The sequence below is a fragment of the Bidens hawaiensis genome, unplaced genomic scaffold, assembly GCF_021521415.1.
Source record: "Bidens hawaiensis isolate Kalapana, Puna unplaced genomic scaffold, B.hawaiensis_p1.1 tig00071479_1, whole genome shotgun sequence".
In the NCBI taxonomy this organism is placed as follows: domain Eukaryota; kingdom Viridiplantae; phylum Streptophyta; class Magnoliopsida; order Asterales; family Asteraceae; genus Bidens; species Bidens hawaiensis.
The window spans coordinates 1-17,063 of NW_027502503.1; the positions used below are offsets into that span (position 1 = coordinate 1).

At 35.1% G+C, this 17,063-nt stretch overlaps 1 protein-coding gene across 1 annotated transcript; it reads left to right on the forward strand.

Annotated features, from left to right (window-relative positions):
- The first annotated feature begins 13,973 nt into the window (after positions 1–13,973).
- On the forward strand, positions 13,974–15,767 carry LOC143605796 (GDSL esterase/lipase At5g42170-like). The gene is made up of 4 exons (XM_077081779.1): positions 13,974–14,243; positions 14,328–14,458; positions 14,566–14,799; positions 15,417–15,767. Exons 1-4 carry the CDS (start codon positions 13,982–13,984, stop codon positions 15,765–15,767), a joined length of 978 nt encoding a protein of 325 aa, XP_076937894.1. The 5' UTR covers positions 13,974–13,981.
- The last annotated feature ends 1,296 nt before the right edge of the window (positions 15,768–17,063 follow it).

Below are 17,063 nucleotides of genomic sequence, written 5' to 3' on the forward strand. Positions count from 1 at the left end.
CTATTATATCTTAAACATCACAGATATTATAAGGGTCTGGTCCCTAACATCACAGATATTTCGAGGGTCTGGTCCCTATCATCACAGATATTATAAGGGTCTGGTCCCTAACATCAAAGATATTATAAGGGTCTGGTCCCTAACATCACAGATATTATGAGGGTCTGGTCCCTAACATCACAGATATTATGAGGGTCTGGTCCCTATCATCACAGATATTATGAGGGTCTGGTCCCTATCATCACAGATATTATAAGGTCTGGTCCCTAACATCACGAATAACCATACAACCATATGTTTACTTCCTGCGTTTCCTATCATACATGTATACTTTACATGTCTTATGTATGTAATATATACATACATATTCATTCATATAACCATCATATAATAATAATATTCAATGCACAATCATATATCACTTAGGATAAGTATTTTAACTATCACGTAGGAGTATGCACACAGCCCCTAAAACATAACATAGAAATGGGGCTAGAACTCACCTGAAGTCGTTTCTCTCGCCGTTAAAGGTAATGCCCTTCCTTAGTTGTGCACAGCTAACTTTTCAATACATTATGCGTGCAAATTATCCAATACTACTACCTCCTACATCTAAGTTAATGAAACCCTCAACTAACGGGGGTCCGGGGGCAGCGCCCTTAGTAGTGGGGGATAGGGGTGGCATCCCCTAGCAGGGTCCAAGGGGCAGAGCCCCTAGCTAGGGTCGAGCTGCCAGGTCAGCTTGGAAAAAGTTTATTTTCATTAATAGGTCCTTTATCAAAAATGCATCAGAAAATGAATCGGGTCACGCTTTTCATCAATTTAAACAATTTCGCATGGGAGGAATTTCGCATGGAAGAATTTCGCTTCGCATGGGAATTTCGCTCCGCATGGAAGTATTTCGATTCGCATGACTTTTTTGCTTCACATGACATTTTTCGCTTCGCATGGCTGTGCGATGCGAAATTCCTGCCTTTCGTCGTTTTTTTCCATTTTCAAGCCATTTTTCCATTTGACTCTTCCTTAGGACTCGATTCTACTCTTTTTATGGGTTTTGGGTTGTACCAACTTTGTATACCAGTGTTTCTCATAGTCCAAACGTCATTTTTTGACCTATAACATACCCGTGAGGTTATAACTAACCAAGTTTATGTTTTTCTTACATCTTACAACCCGATCTATCGTTCTATCAGTTTGCATGTCGAACTCGACCATAAAACATAACCTTTTTAACCAAAACTCACCTTTTTCTTCGGGTTTGGGTTCAGATCTGGACCAACTCGTGAATCTAACGTGGTTCTTGGTGTTTGATGATGTTTACACATGAGATTCTTCCTTCTTTTAGCTTGGGATCGGATCCGGGTGTTTAGAGAGAAAGTGTGTGTGTTTGAGTGTGTGTGTTGTGAAAGGAAATAAAATGGTGAAAGGGTGGAGGGGTTGGGCTTATATAGGGGGTTATGGGTCCCACCACCCACTCCCAACTCCCATTCCAATCCTTTTCCAAACATTTACACACACAATTTAAATTAACGACACGCAGTTAATAATAAACTCTCTGATATTTATTACTTTCAGAAATGCGGAAGTTACAAATGTGTTTAGTTTTACTGTGCTGAATGGGGCTGTTAGTGACAGTATAACAGCAGTATTATCAATTTTCATAGGATTATGAGTAAAATTCATACCACAATCGCGCATTTGTTGTTGTATCCACAAAATCTGTGAGCAGCAATTAGAGGCTGCTATGTACTTTGCTCAGCATGTGGAAATTGCAACTGAGGTCTACTTCTAGCATTACCATGATATAAGGTTTCCTCCTTGAAATTGACAACCTCTTGTTGTAGATTTCATGTTTTGATTGCAACCTCCATAAGCAGAATATGTGTAAGCCACTAACTCCAAGTCACCTCCTTTGGGAAACCATAAACCGCCTGTTGTAGATTACCTTTGGATTCCCCTTCACATATCCCAATATTCTATTTACTACTTTCAAGTGCGACTCCTTTGGATTAGCTTGAAAATTAGCACCTAAACAAACTGCAAACATAATGTCAGGTCTAGAAGAAGTTAAATAAATTACGGAACCTATCATCGAGTGGTATAAAGTTGGATCCCCATCATCTGGACTTTCTACATCAGGTCTTAGCTTATGATTGAAGCAAATCGAATTGTCGTAAGATGAACTATCTTACATGTTGAACTTCTCAAGCATGCCATTAACATACTTAGTCCGATGGATTCACACACCATTTTCCTTCTGATCAACCTGCAACCCTAAGAAAAATGTCCACTTCCCCATTGCGCTCATTTCAAATTTCTTCTGCATGACCTTCTCAAAATCCTTACACATATCTATCTTCGATGCTCCAAAGATAATATCATCTACATAAACTTGGACCAACAGAAAATCCCTCTTACAAACCCATTCCATTTTCCCAAGGGTACTTTGACAGAGTCTCATACCATTCCCGAGGTGCCAGACGTAAGCCGTACAATGCTTTACTCAAATGAAACACATGATCTGGATAATAAGATTTAGTAAACCCCAATGGTTGTTCAACATATAACAACTCGTCAAACTTTCCATTCAGAAACACACTCTTCATGTCCAACTGAAAATCCTTGAAGTCCTTACATGGTGTATAGGTTAGAAATAGCCTAATTGCTTCCAGTCTTGTCACGAGTGCAAAAACTTCATTGAAGTTTATTCCTTTTATTTATTAAAACCTTTGACTACTAGACCTGGTTTATTCCTTATAATGACACTCTTGTCATCCTTTTTGCACTTGAACACCCATTTGGTTCTTATAGCATGTACATCACCTGGTTTTTCTACCAACGTCCATACATCCATCTTCTTGAACTGTGAGAGCACCTCTTGCAATGCTTCAACCCAGGAGCTATCTTTCAGTGCCATATGATTGTTTTTTGGTTCTATTTGACTGATAAAATATGAGTAAAGACACTCATCAAGTATACCAGTCTCTTGTATCTAAACATAAACACACACATTCTCTGCAATGCTTCATCTTGTTTGTACCCTCGCATTCAAATTTCCAATTATGTTTTCAACTGGGTGATCCTTATGAACTTTTAAATTTAAGAATAAATCAACCACTAAGTCTTCACCCAAGTTGGTATCTAAATCTTCTGTACCCGTCTGATCGTGGAAAGGACTATAAAAACTCTTCATTGTTTTCAACTTACGCATTCGAGGTGTTTCTCATAGAAGCATTTGCACATGAGGTAGTAGGAATTTTAGCTTCTTATTCATCATAAAGCATTTGCATTGCTAGATTTCCTTCTGAATCTAAATAAAACATGAAAGGAATATTAGATGATTTAAATAACTTATCATAATCGAAAGCACCTTCGGATCCCGAGCAAGGTAAGGTGCTGAGTAGCTGGTGATGTTAATATTGCACACCACCTCAACCTTATTAGTTGTAATATTTAAAACACATTTATTGGGTGACCCATCAACGTAACCAACAAAGAAACCCTCGTCAGCCACTTCACCAAATTTTGAATTTTTCTTTAAAATCGTGCAAGGGGATCCAAAAGGCTCAAAATGTTTCAGATTGGGCTTTCGCTTATGCTTTAATTCATAACATGTTTTATTAAGCCTTTTAATAACTAAAACTCTATTAAGGATATATCATGCCATGGCAACAGCCTCTGCCCAGAATACGATAGGTAGCTTGGAATCCACCAACATGATTCTTGCGGCATCAATCAGAGTTTTATTCTTCCTTTCTTCAACTCCATTCAGCTGTGGGATGTAGGGTGCCCTGAATTGATGCCATATTACCTTCTGCAAGCAGAATATTTCTATTTAGTAGTTCTTGTATTTCGTCCCGTTGTACCTTATGATAACTTAACTTTCCCACTAACAAGGTTCTTAACTTTTGTAATCAGATTTATCACCGTCTGTACCGTCTCATCTTTGGTCACTAGAAATACACACTGTTAGTGCATTGTTTACATGGCATTACCGGTATAAAGGCACGCGTGAAGACTAACGGAAAGTGAAAAGAATAAACGTTAACGAACTCCAGCAATTGTGAAGGGGGAGTCTGTTGGTACATGAAATGTGACAAGTGCTTGGAGTTGAACCAATGAGACGCTTAGTCGTGGTGTTTAGAATACAATATGACGAGTGGATCTAGCGAATGAGTGCATTATATATATATATATATATATATATATATATATATATATATATATATATATATATATATATATATATAACGAATGAATGGAATGCAAATCAACGAATGAGATGTCAAGGCTAGATGATTAATGAATGTGGATCAAGACCAAATGAGCATGGCATATAACGAATGGGCAAGCTTTTCACGAATGGGAGTAGTTCATTTCTAAAAGTTGGGCAGTTACAAAGTTAGGAAGTTAGTTACAACAACAGTTCATTTCTTACGAGACACCGATTGTAATGAAACTCTGCTGAAATTTATATACGAGCTTCAACGCATTAATCTTTATATATTATGTTCGTACTCGGTCGTTTTTGTTCACCGATAGTACCGAAATGCACCGAATATCATGTTAAAATGTTAACCGATTGTGTTCGATTTTGATTCCAAAGCGTTCATGTTCTTCATTTGGAGTTTTGATTGATTCGGTTCGAAATCTGTTGACATTTTTGTTTAGGATTCATCTACGAGTGATTTCGAGTCCAAATATGTGATCAATTTGACGATTCAATGATGATTATGATGTTTCCGACTTTTTTCACTTGATTCCAGCGAACTTTCTGCCGTGTAACTGTTTTTCCGGCGGGACTAACAGCTTTTCCGTTTCTGGTTTGATTATGTCGCGGAATATTGATAATCTTTTGTTCATATGAACGATATATGGTTATAGTGAATTGATGACGTCATGGCCATGAATATGAGTTGCAATACTTAAAAGTCTAATAAATTCAACTTAGTTGATTCACAAAAATATCAGTTTGTTGTTGTCTTCGTCGCTGAATTTTCTGTTGAAGAAAGTATTAGTTAGTTCAATTTGGTTTTCCAGCCGTAACTTTCTAACAACTTTTTCCGGCAAATTGTACCGGTCAAATTCCGTTCATTTCTCACAACTCCGGTTTATTAGACTCCGAATCTGATACCATTCTTTGTTTCGGTATCCTTTTTGATTTGTATCGTCTCGTATCGATATTTGGTGTTCATTCCGAGTTCCATTTTATTTGGATTTCGTCGTGTTTGAATTCAATAATTTTGATTCTGTGTTAACGTTTTTCAGTTTTGTGGTTCATACGTTCGTATTTGGTTTTCGTGTCTTAGATTGTTATCGTGTATTTGAGTTCAAGTTCGTGTTCGTTATAATACGCAAAATTGATCTTCATACGCTTTAGACGCAAAAAAAAAAAAAAAGATTGATTCATATGCTTATATTTAGTTCAACTATTCAATCTGCTTAATACGTTTAGTGGGGTGGTCCCATTATCCCATACTTGTGATATTGATTTTAAGTGCACATAAAGTAAATGGACAAATATGTTATTCATGCGTGATGTAATGGTGTACATGTATGTGTTGCTGCTATTACAAGTCAGAAAAACGAGGGACGTTTGTAGTTGAGTGCAAATATAACAAATATTGATGCTGAACTTGTTGGAAGAATAAGTAAAGTGTGTGTGAATAAATGTTTCAAAAATGAAGCGGTGAAACTTTGTCCTACATTGGTTGGGGAACAAATTTGAGAATGGTTTATAAGGTGTCATTCTTAGTACACATTTGAAAATTTGTGATGTGTTTTACTACAACTCCTACCCATGCGCAAGGGGCGGTGTAAATTTTGGTTTTTGGACTAAAATCTATCAAACTCGTGCATGCCCGCACGTCCTGCCAACACGAATGCTGCTTTGAAAACCCGGGCCCGCTTGTTAATCTTCAGTTACAGTTGTTTGACTTTGTTAGTCCAACAATTCAAAACGAGAAAAATAAAAGGGCATATTGGACATTTTTGAAAAATAATCTCTTAAACAAGTAAAGATAGTCGTTCGATTCAGATTTGAGATCGTATCGTTTTCAAGTCTGGTGTTCGTATCCGCTTCTTACACCTCATAGGCTATTTCGGTATTCCTTTCAATTTGGTTGACGTTCAGTTCAGGTTTGTAGTTGACAACGAGCGGTGCGTATCAAAGTTGGTTGGGCGTTTGGTAATTTGACTAATATTAGTCAAACGGGCCAAAGCGGAAGTGATTTTTATCGAGCGTTTGTTTTTCAGAGAAATATTTGATGAAGTTTTTTTTGCCAACGCAAGTGTGACTCGCTCAAGAATAATATTTGGAGCAATATTTTGTTTCGGGTCAATTCCTACGTTCGATTGTTTGAATATTAGTTACTGATGGCGTTTCGTAATTAACTGCAGTGGCAGTTTGGTAATATTGCTGTAGTGGCAGTTTTGTAATATTGAAGTAGTGGCAGTATTGTTTATTACTCAGCAATACAGTTTGGTAAATACTACGAAAATACAAGCTGAAAGTTTTAACGAGCTTAGCGAGCGTCTTTTGATCAAACTTTTCAACTAGTTATGGTTTGATTCGATCAAAGACATCATTTGAAGTTGTGATCAAGAAAAATTTTTGATTTTCGTTTCGGTGCTTAGCTCGCGTATTCGTTAAATTTCAGAGATGGCGATTTATTATTATTCAATTGTTACAAAATCGGTCGTGCAGCTCAGCTTATCTCCTAATGGGATCGAAGTTCTGAAGCTTACAAACATTGCCGATCTCATGGATTGGAAAGTTCGTTTTGAGGAATATATCGGTTTGGTTGATAAAGATTTGTCGATACCGATAAAAGAAATGGGTTATTATTGTCACACCCCGACTTAGGGCCTGGGTGTGACGCCCGTTAGTTGGTACATGTTTTGAAAATATATTGGAGTTGCGGGTTATTAGCGGAAGTCTTTTAAAATATAATATTATATTAAAAACTCGGGAGTTGAATACCCGTTTTGATATTTCAAATACCTGTTATTTCAAAACATAATTCTTTTATAATATTTTAAATAAAATATCTGAGCCATCAGATCACTTTTAACGACTATGTCTCCAATCTTCTATCAGTCTTGTCTGTCAGTTCTATTCTTTACAGTTTCCCTGAAATATGGGAAAAATACGTCAGCACACATTCGGTGAATGACGCTGACTCAATAATATTATTTCATAAACAATAATAATACCTTTGTGACAATACTTATTAGGCACCCAACTCAATCGGGTTAAAATTACCCTAAGTATATCTACAATTAATCATATACACAATATCATTTCTCTGATCAGTCCCGTAGACTACCAGAGGCATGTTTAATGATATGTATGGCCTCGGGGAATTCCGAGTCACCATGTATATATGGATCCAGACACATGTATACTCCTAATCTGAGTATGCCCATTTCTTATTATTGTAACACAAAGTTTTAGGATTCGTAAATCCTATGTAAACAGTTCAGACTCTAAAAGAGTTGTAAAAGTTTGGGCCTTATTCACCTTTTATGATTGTAACCAGTTTCTGACACTGATTCCTGTATATTGATCAGTTTTGGTTACTGACCCCTATCTGTAAATAAGTTTCGGTTACTGATTCCTGTTTCTGTTTTCAGCTTTCTGGTTGATTGATTGATTGGTTGATTGTTATCTCGGACCTATAGTACGGGTATAACATTTGAATAAATATCTAGATCTACGATCTAGCTATAGACCCCGTACTCTGTTTTGTATAGCTGTAACCTTGATAATTTATTTGTTTGTACAAAACATGTGGACATTTAGTCCCTTTGTTTATTTATTAATTATAAATCAAGTTTCTTCTTCAAGAAGAAACATTTATATCAGGTGTTTTTTTCAAGAAGAAACATTACTTTAACTACAACTTGTGTGAATGAATAGCATGTTTCTTAATCATTAAAAAATACTATTTTAAATATACCCTTTGCCTGTAAATGATTACGTTTCTTAATCGTGAAGAAACAATAATTAACTATAAGCTTTGCTTATAAAAAGCTATATTATATTTAACAGTGATCAAGGTTCGGGCTATACCCCCGACTATGGTCTAAGCTTATAATAATAATAATAATAATAATAATAATAATAATAATAATAATAACAATAATAATAATAATAATAATAAAATAATAATAACTTAATCAGAACCCCTACCTCTCACGGGTATATGGAGTTGGTTATCTATGATTGATCGAGCGGTACTTCTACTCTATATTGCGTACTACACCTTAACCCGTCAGAGCTTCAGAGCTTGGCTCGTTCCACGAGACCGGCACGCAAACCGAGACTAGTGTGTGAAAAAGTGTGTTGGAGGTGTGAGATTAAATGCCGTGAGCCTCCCCTTTTATAGTCGAAATTGGGCACCATCGCATAGCGCGATGGTCCCTTCCTCTAGGGCATCGCGTAGGGCGATGTCAGACGATTGACGCGTGGCTAGCGTCTGCCACGTGTATGTTGCGTCATCATGGACCGTCGCATAGCGCGATGGTCCTGTGTTTGGGCTCATCGCGTAGCACGATGGGTTCCAGAATTCAGATTTTTATTTTTAGTCCCACGTCTTTGATAACTTTTCGCTTCTTAATCATACTTCCATTTTTCAAAAATACTAAAGCGGCCCTTATGTGGCTCGTGGCGATGCGAGCGTGCGAAGTCCAAAGTGCGCCAACAAAACGCCACATTGCGCCCATCGCCGGAGTTCGAGTCCGTGTCCATGCGCGTCGGGTGCTTCGCTCCCTCCGCTAGGACTATGAAGAGTGGTTAGCCACATTAAAACATTTCTATGGAAACTTACTTCCTTATAAAGAGCTTCCATTTCTTTTCTTGTTTCCATGTAGGATGAAATTTCCATTCCTTATTTCCTTAACATAAGAATGCTTTGTTTTTCTTTATCTCATTCTTCCCATTAACTGTCTTTAAGATTATTTTTTTTAATCCTTCAACTTTCAAAGTTGACATATTTGGTCCAAACTAAATATAGGTTTTTCTTAGATGTTACAATTATCTTTCGACGTTGGATAAACTACTCCCTCGGGGTTTGCCAAAGCGAGTTTCAGAACCTTATTCTTGTGAACAAGGTGAGTATGAGCATGCACTGAAGGCATTTGCTGTACTTCAATCGGCAATATCATTTAAAGTATTATGTGCACTCAATGAATCCAAATGAGAATTCAAAAGATGCGATAATTCATATGAGATATGGATTTCTCTTGATTAACAATATAATCTTGTTTATAAACGTCTTAAGCCCGCATTTGATACATTCAAGCGATTGCCTAATGAAAGTCTAATGGCGATGTTTGAGAGATTTTTGGATCTGTTGAAGGCATTGGATGAAAACATAGCTCGCGTATCAGATGGAAAGATAAAAGAGAGATTGCTTGACATTATTTATGGTCAAGATTCAGGAGTTTTTCTTAGAAAGATTGTTTCAACATCATCATCTGAATCTTCTCAGACATCAACGGTGACTGATGAGTTTCATCAGTGGAATTTTTTGAATTTGAAGTTGACGAAGGGTGGATATTGGATTTAAAGAAAGCTCATGTTGATGATGGTTGGTCTATGCTTGCTAATGATATATCCAAGACCACTTCATCAATGAATGTTGATAAAGATCCTAATGCGATGGAGATTATCATGCCTACCCACGTGATTCTTCCTGATAATCTTTATAAATCTTATGATCTCGTGCCAACGTCACCTGAGGTATCTTTTAAATCATATGATTCATTGGTGAAACTTGTGCTAAGAATTTAATAACATCTGTTGTTGACGAACCTCAAAAAATTGATTGTTCTTAGTGTGGTGAATACAAGTCTAAACTTGAATCAATTCGTCACCATAATGAGCAAGTAGTTTTTGATTTAACATGTGTTCGTGATAACCATCAACAAGTGGTTGAAAATAATCAAAAATCTAAAGATATGATTGATGCCTTGTCGATTAGTAATCATGATTTGAAAGCAGGGGTTGGATGTAAATTCATAATCATCTAAAAACAGTTTCAAAATATTTTGGAATTGAGAACCAAAATAACTAAGCTTGAAAATGAGTTGCTGGAGTTAAAGAATAAATTAGATAAATTTAAAAATTCAAGTTTTCTACTCAATGAAATTATTGAAGTTAGTAGCAATCACCAAAAAGGTGGTAAACCTAATTTAGAGTTTGTCGAAATCCCTCCGCCTTTTCAAAGTGATTACACCATACGACCAGACACGGTATATCTAAAAGAAGTGGACATTAACTATCCACTGACAGTAGATCCACCTATGACTGTTAGTAAGGTTAAATTAATCAGTGAGGAGAAACTTAAACCAGTTGATCCAAAGACGACAGTTAAGAAGAAACAAATTGTTTAATTCTAAAATCTCTTATTCAAAGCAATCTGGTGTTTTCTTAGTCTGGTGATATTCTTATTAAAGATGTGGTTGAACCAGTGGTGGTTCACTAAAATGAAAATATACCTTTTGAAAATCCTATTCTTTGTGAACCACAAACTTCTGAGAAATCAAAAACTGGTAAACCAAAATTGGTTGTCACAGCAAAGTCATGTGAGAAGAAAGTTGTTTCTGAAAAGATATTAAAATCATTTTCAAAACCGAGTGTTAAGGGTAAAAGTTGGAAAGTTTATAAATTGAAAGGTGTTGACAAGATGTTTGCTGATGAGCTCTTTCCAATAACTCTTGTTAAACTTAAGTGTGTTGAAAAAGTTTATAATTGTGATCACTCAGATTTTCTTAATCGTGATGCATCAGTGATGCCTATTGGGGAAATGAGAAAAAGAAAATCAAAACCCCAAAAGGAATCTAAACTAGTGTTGTTTCAACAGAACAGATTTGTCAAATCTACTGGTTCTGATCTATTGGAAAATTTTTCACAATGTTTAAATCTTGAATTTTTCCAAAAAGGGGGGGGGGGGTGGAATTCAACCTTCTGCGTCTAAGCTTGTAACAAAATCATCTTTGACATGGGTTAAATTGAGAAAATGTTTTTATTGAAATGTCAAAGGACATTTGATTGTTGATTGTCCTTATAGGAGAAAAATCAAATTGCCTGATGCTTTGAACAAGGTTTCTTTAACTTTTGGGCAATTTGAGACACTTGAACAAAAAGCTAAACAACAAAGATTTTATTTTAATTCATTGTTAAAGTCACCTGAAACATCTCACAGTTCTAATAATGTTAAATTTTTAACACAACAAGCTGATATACCGTTACCAGTTTGGAAACCAAAGATTCCAACTGCATGTGCTGATCATGTTGAGGATACTGGCCGACCTAAGACTATGGTCTGGGTTTTAGTTTCTAATTAATTATTTAGTTTTTGTGCAGGGATATCCAAGAAGATCTATCAACTATATATGGATTGTTGCTAAATCAAATTTGTTGATAGTGGATTATCTCGGCATATTAGTTTTGTTTAGATTGATTTGATTGTTATTTGCAAAGAGTTAAAATTCATAAAATTTTTAATCGGCAAACTTTTTCACCATTCATACTTTTAAAATACAACATTTCTTTTTGGTGAACAAGATCTTCAAAATATTTTATCAATGCTGGAAGATCGCTTTTTGTTTTTTGTTATTTTTCTGCAAATTTTTTGTTGTTTATATTTTTAGGGGGGGGGATCAGAAAATTACAAAAATGGTGTGTTTTATGTCTGAAAAATCTGAAAATACAAAAATATGTTTTTAATTTTGAAAAAAAAATTTGAGAACGTGATCTGACATATATGAGAAATGATTATACATTGATTTAGCGGACCTAAAACATGAATAAACTAGACTAAAAATAGTTTTAAACTGTTGTCGACGCCACAACATCGCGCATGTCCCGTACTAGTTTATATATATGTGTGTGTGTGCGCGCGCGCGCCCAAAAAAATAGCAAAATGTTTTTTTTTATTTTTCGATGTTTTGTATTAAATATAACAAAATATATTACATAAGTAAAAAAGAAAATAAACAAAAAAACGATGTTACGTAGGGTTTTCACAGATTTTTCTCAACTCAAATGAGTTTTCATTCTATACATTGTCTATATATGTATGCATATGCTTACATAGGTTTCTATTTATTTCAATTTGTATGTGTTATGAATGTATTTCTATACTTGTATACATGTAAGTACAAGCATGCATGTATACAAATACATACATAATACACATAAATAAAGAAAAATTAGGCTGCATATACGTATATAATTTTTCAAACCTATTCATAAGAATTTATACGTGCATTTATATTTTTAAAAGAAAAAGTTGCATTATTATACATACATAATACGTATACTAATATACATGCTTACATACAAATTTCTTGAAAATTTAACAAAAAAAAATATAAAATTAACTAAAGTAAACTTAATATATATATAATGTGCTTGGGACAAAGTTGTTTTCTTCAAATGACTATGGAGACTATATGATATCGTGGGACAAACTAGTTTCTTCAAAATTCTTCAAAGATCAGCTATAAGAAACCTAATTATCAATAATTCTAAGGCTAATTCTAGCTAATTACTATATATATTAAATTGTAGTTTTATGTTACATCATGGGTTATACACTATGAAACAAAAGTTTACCCTATGTCCGCTTACCCACGACAAAAATGGAATGTTTTTTTTTTTTGGTAAGAAAAGATGGTATTTGTCTTGGTGAGGTTTCAGAAGTGGTTTCACTACCACCACCTCTGGTGGCCATCATCGGATTAAGCGACAACGATGGTTGTTTCGGTAAAAAAATGTCACGATCATGGTGGAGAGCAGGAAACAGATTTGCAGGTTGTAGACGGAACCAAATTTGTGGTGACCAAAGTTGCAAATTGTAGATAGTGGGGTTCCAATCCAGCGACAACAATTTTCCTGCTCGCTTGAGCGATGGTGGAGAAGGATCGTTGAGCGGCGACGTGTATGTGTTTGAATAGTGAGATTAAGTAGTGCATGGTGGTGTTATGGTGCTGGTGGTAAGACGGTGATGACGTACTTGGCTGAATTAAATATCAACAATTTTCGTGTAAGACGTCCCAACGGCGTGTGCGCTTCAAGTTTTTACGTCTATTTTTCGTTCAGTTTTTTAATGGTCCATGAAAGCAACTGGCTGTGGGAAAAGGGACAGTGACAAAAAGCTTATTAAAAACCTTGTGTTGCGACGGGGGCGTAAAATTAAAGTTAATTATAATTTTGATGAGTTTTCTATGTAAATGTGATCCTACGATAGTGCATGTGTCAAAATCATTCTATATACAAACTCTGAAACTCGAGGGGCCTACGATAGTAAATGTGTCAAAATCATTCTATATACAAACTCTGAAACTCGAGGGGCTTGATCGAACACATCTATCCATTCCTTTAACAACATTAGATCATTAAAGTTATTCCACTTGTCAATAACTTGAACACATCGTGGGCTTTGATTATCTGTAATCGGGCCTAACTTGAACTAAAGTTTAAACTATTTTCAGGAATTGCCTCTGACAAGGAAGAAACGGGCTTATTTGGTAGTGACGGATAGAGGACTTTATCCTAATGAAATCACTGTCTTAGATAACTAAATTTCATAGAACCAGATATAAAAATTTTCAGATTGTTTGACGGTTCGACTCGGGTTAATTAGGTTGGAAAATTCGTTTAAAAGTTTCTTGTTTTTAGATCCAAGAAATGTCATACAGGTAATATCGTACAAGTAACTAACTAATATCATACAAGTAACAAATTTAAAAATATTAAGCCTAACCTTTTGAGTTTCAAGAAACCATGAGGTTGTTCAACTAACAATAAGAAATTCCTGTTAATAAAAACTCAATAATATGATTAAGTTGGGTTTGTTGATAATAAAAATTAGAAAATAATAAAAAGATCAGATAATTATAAATATAGTTCAACAATGGAGGTGAAGTCTTCCTATATTCTTTGTTCTAGTATCCATTAATATCTAGAAAAATGCTACCTTCCGTTGTCAAGGTCTTTCTCATTTGTCTCTATTTGTATCTGTGTTTATGCAACAATGAGGCGACGACAGATATACCTAAAGATAGCTCAGTGCCAGCAGTCATAGCATTTGGAAATTCTTACTTCGATTCGGGGAACAATAACTTGTTAAAGACAATCATCAAGGCTGATTTTCCTCCCTACGGAAAGGATTTCATTGGTGGGAAACCAACAGGAAGATTCACTAATAATAAGACACTTGCCGACTACGTGGGTAAGTAATTTGAACAAACATAATGTAATGCGTGTACTTATAAAATAACTTCCTTGGTTACTAAAAAAACTATTTGATATCAAGCTAAGAGACTAGGAGTGAAAGACTATCTTCCAGCATATTTGGACCCTTCGCTACAAGATGAAGACATGGTTACCGGTTTATCATTTGCTTCTGCTGGTTCTGGTTTGGATCCCACAACAAATAAACTAGTGGTATGCATGCATTATTTGCTTTCAAACACTTTTTTTATCATTATTTTAGCAGCGAGCTAACTATCTTTTTCATCTTCTTTAACTTCTCATCGGCGTATGGCCATTAGAATGTTTTGTCATTATCGGATCAAGTAGAAATGTTCAAAGTATACATTGTGAAGCTCAAAGGGATTGTTGGAGAAGAAGAAGCCAATAACATAATAAGCAAAAGTCTGTATTTGGTAACAAGCAGCACCAATGATTGGGCTATAAGTTACACCGTTATTCCAGTAAGAAGAATTCAATACGACGTGACCACTTATGCTAGCTTGTTAGTAGAAAAGGAAACCGAGTTTATACAGGTAGTTCCTTTCATACGTTTTCTGTGAAATGTATTTGATGCCATATTACCGTCCTTGTTTGATTCCTTAATCTAGTTACCGTGTGTATGTGCTAACATTCCATACCAATATTTATCTAACCTTTTACTTTTAACAAGCAGTACCCAGTCAATCACTCATTTGGCGGTAAGGGATTGGGTATTCTAAATATTTATCTAACTTTGATAATATCAATTTCATATATCATATAACAACATCAAACCGATTACATTAAAGTGGCAAGTAAACAAGCACTAAGCTATACCAACAAAATGATATAAATTTTTACCAGCAAATACATAAAAGCTCAGAATAAATACATAAATTACATTGACTGATATAAATTTTCAGAATAAAACTATAGCCTACATTGATTGATCTTCAAGTCATCACATTCCTCTGAATATCCCATCAAACTTTGCTTAGTATCTCCACAGCTTCAGACGCGAGGAACCAGAACTTGTGTAAATTTAGACAATCCCCGTTACTGTGAAAAACTTTACTAGAATTGTGTTACATTTTACATATAGCCTTTTTATTTATTATTTCTTTGTTTATGATGTGAACCTTTTATGGAGTTTTCAAATATATATTTTAAGGAAATGTTCAAATTGGGAGCAAGAAAGATGATTTTCTTCAACACACCCATAATTGGGTGTTTTCCAATAGGACGAACCTTAGAGGGAGGAGAAGCTAGAAAGTGTGGAGACCCGTTAAACGAAGAAGTACAAACCTTCAACACAATGCTAAACCGTCAAATCCAATTTCTTGGTAGCAACCTCCCTCAGTCAAGATTTACTATTGTTGATTACTTCAAGATTGTGCATGATATCATCGAAAACTCTCTCCAATATGGTATGTATGTGCTAGTCGTATGTAATATTCTAGTTGAATACCTAAAACTTAGTTGTGTTAAATGCTTGATGTTTGAGGATTGGCGGGAACCCTAACATGACATGGACCATAAAATATGTCATGCACATGAACTCAAACACGACTAGAGTTTTTGTGTGTTGACATAAACACAACCCAATTAATTCAAAATTGCTTTTAGCTAGTTTAATGTTTTGCAAATTAATACTATATTTTAGAACAAAATTATAAATATATGTAAAATAATTATATTTTAAATACATTTATCTTTTAAATTTTAACATAAGATATCTAATTAGCTTACTTTAAGACAAAAAAAAAACATTTATTTTACCACAAACCATTAAAATAAACCGATTAGACCAGTCAACCTACGGCCCATCCCGGACACAACCCATTTAGCAGGATGTCTTTGTGGTTCGGCCCAAGAATAATCCAAACCGGATGAGACATAACTTAAACCGATTGGTTTCAAGTTAAATTCATATGGTACTAAATGACATCAACTATTTTTTTGTATAAGAAGCCTCTATTGCTAAAATTTAAAAAAAAAAAAAAAAACACTATTTTGATTTCTTTATAAGGACTCTTTTCCTCTTCGTTCTTTAATTATTTGTAGGCTTGGAGGTCGTAGACAGAGGCTGCTGTGGAACTGGAACGGTAGAGTTCGCTTATTTATGTAACGAGCTTACCCCAATATGCCTAGATGACTCGAAATACTTATTCTGGGATTCTATTCACCTAACTGACAAGGGTTACAACATTGTTGTTGATCATGCCCTTAGCGATATTAAGAAGATTCTAGTCTAAAACCTTAAATTGGATTAAGCAGACATACAAGTGGAATGACACCTTTCTACAACGAATATTTGATTTCTTCTTGGTTTATTTAAATGCATAAATGCATGCATAAGTACTATTTAAAATAATTCGTGCGTATAAGTATGGTGAAATAAAACAAAATTACGAGCTTAAAAATTAACAAAACTAGTAAGTTTGAACTTATAAGAAAATAAAACTTTTGATTCCAGTATACTTTTTTTAGCATCTTTTGCTTCATAACATCTTTTGATTCATGGATTTGTCTTATGAATCCAAGAAACTTCTGGGTACACCACCGTCAGTGACGCGGGCAGGTATTGTAATCGAGTAGAGGGGGCGCGGGTTGTGGTAACAGAATAACGGGGGGCGCGGGCGCGAGGTATGCCAGGTTTTCCAGATTTTGTGTTGTCGGTGGAAGGGACAAACCACTGGTTTAAATAACGCTGGTGAGTTCCGGCAGGTTATACCCCGACCTCCTTTATAAAGTTCAATATTTCGGTGAATTAATACACTAAAACAAGGAGCATATGTATTTGTATATAATCAGATAC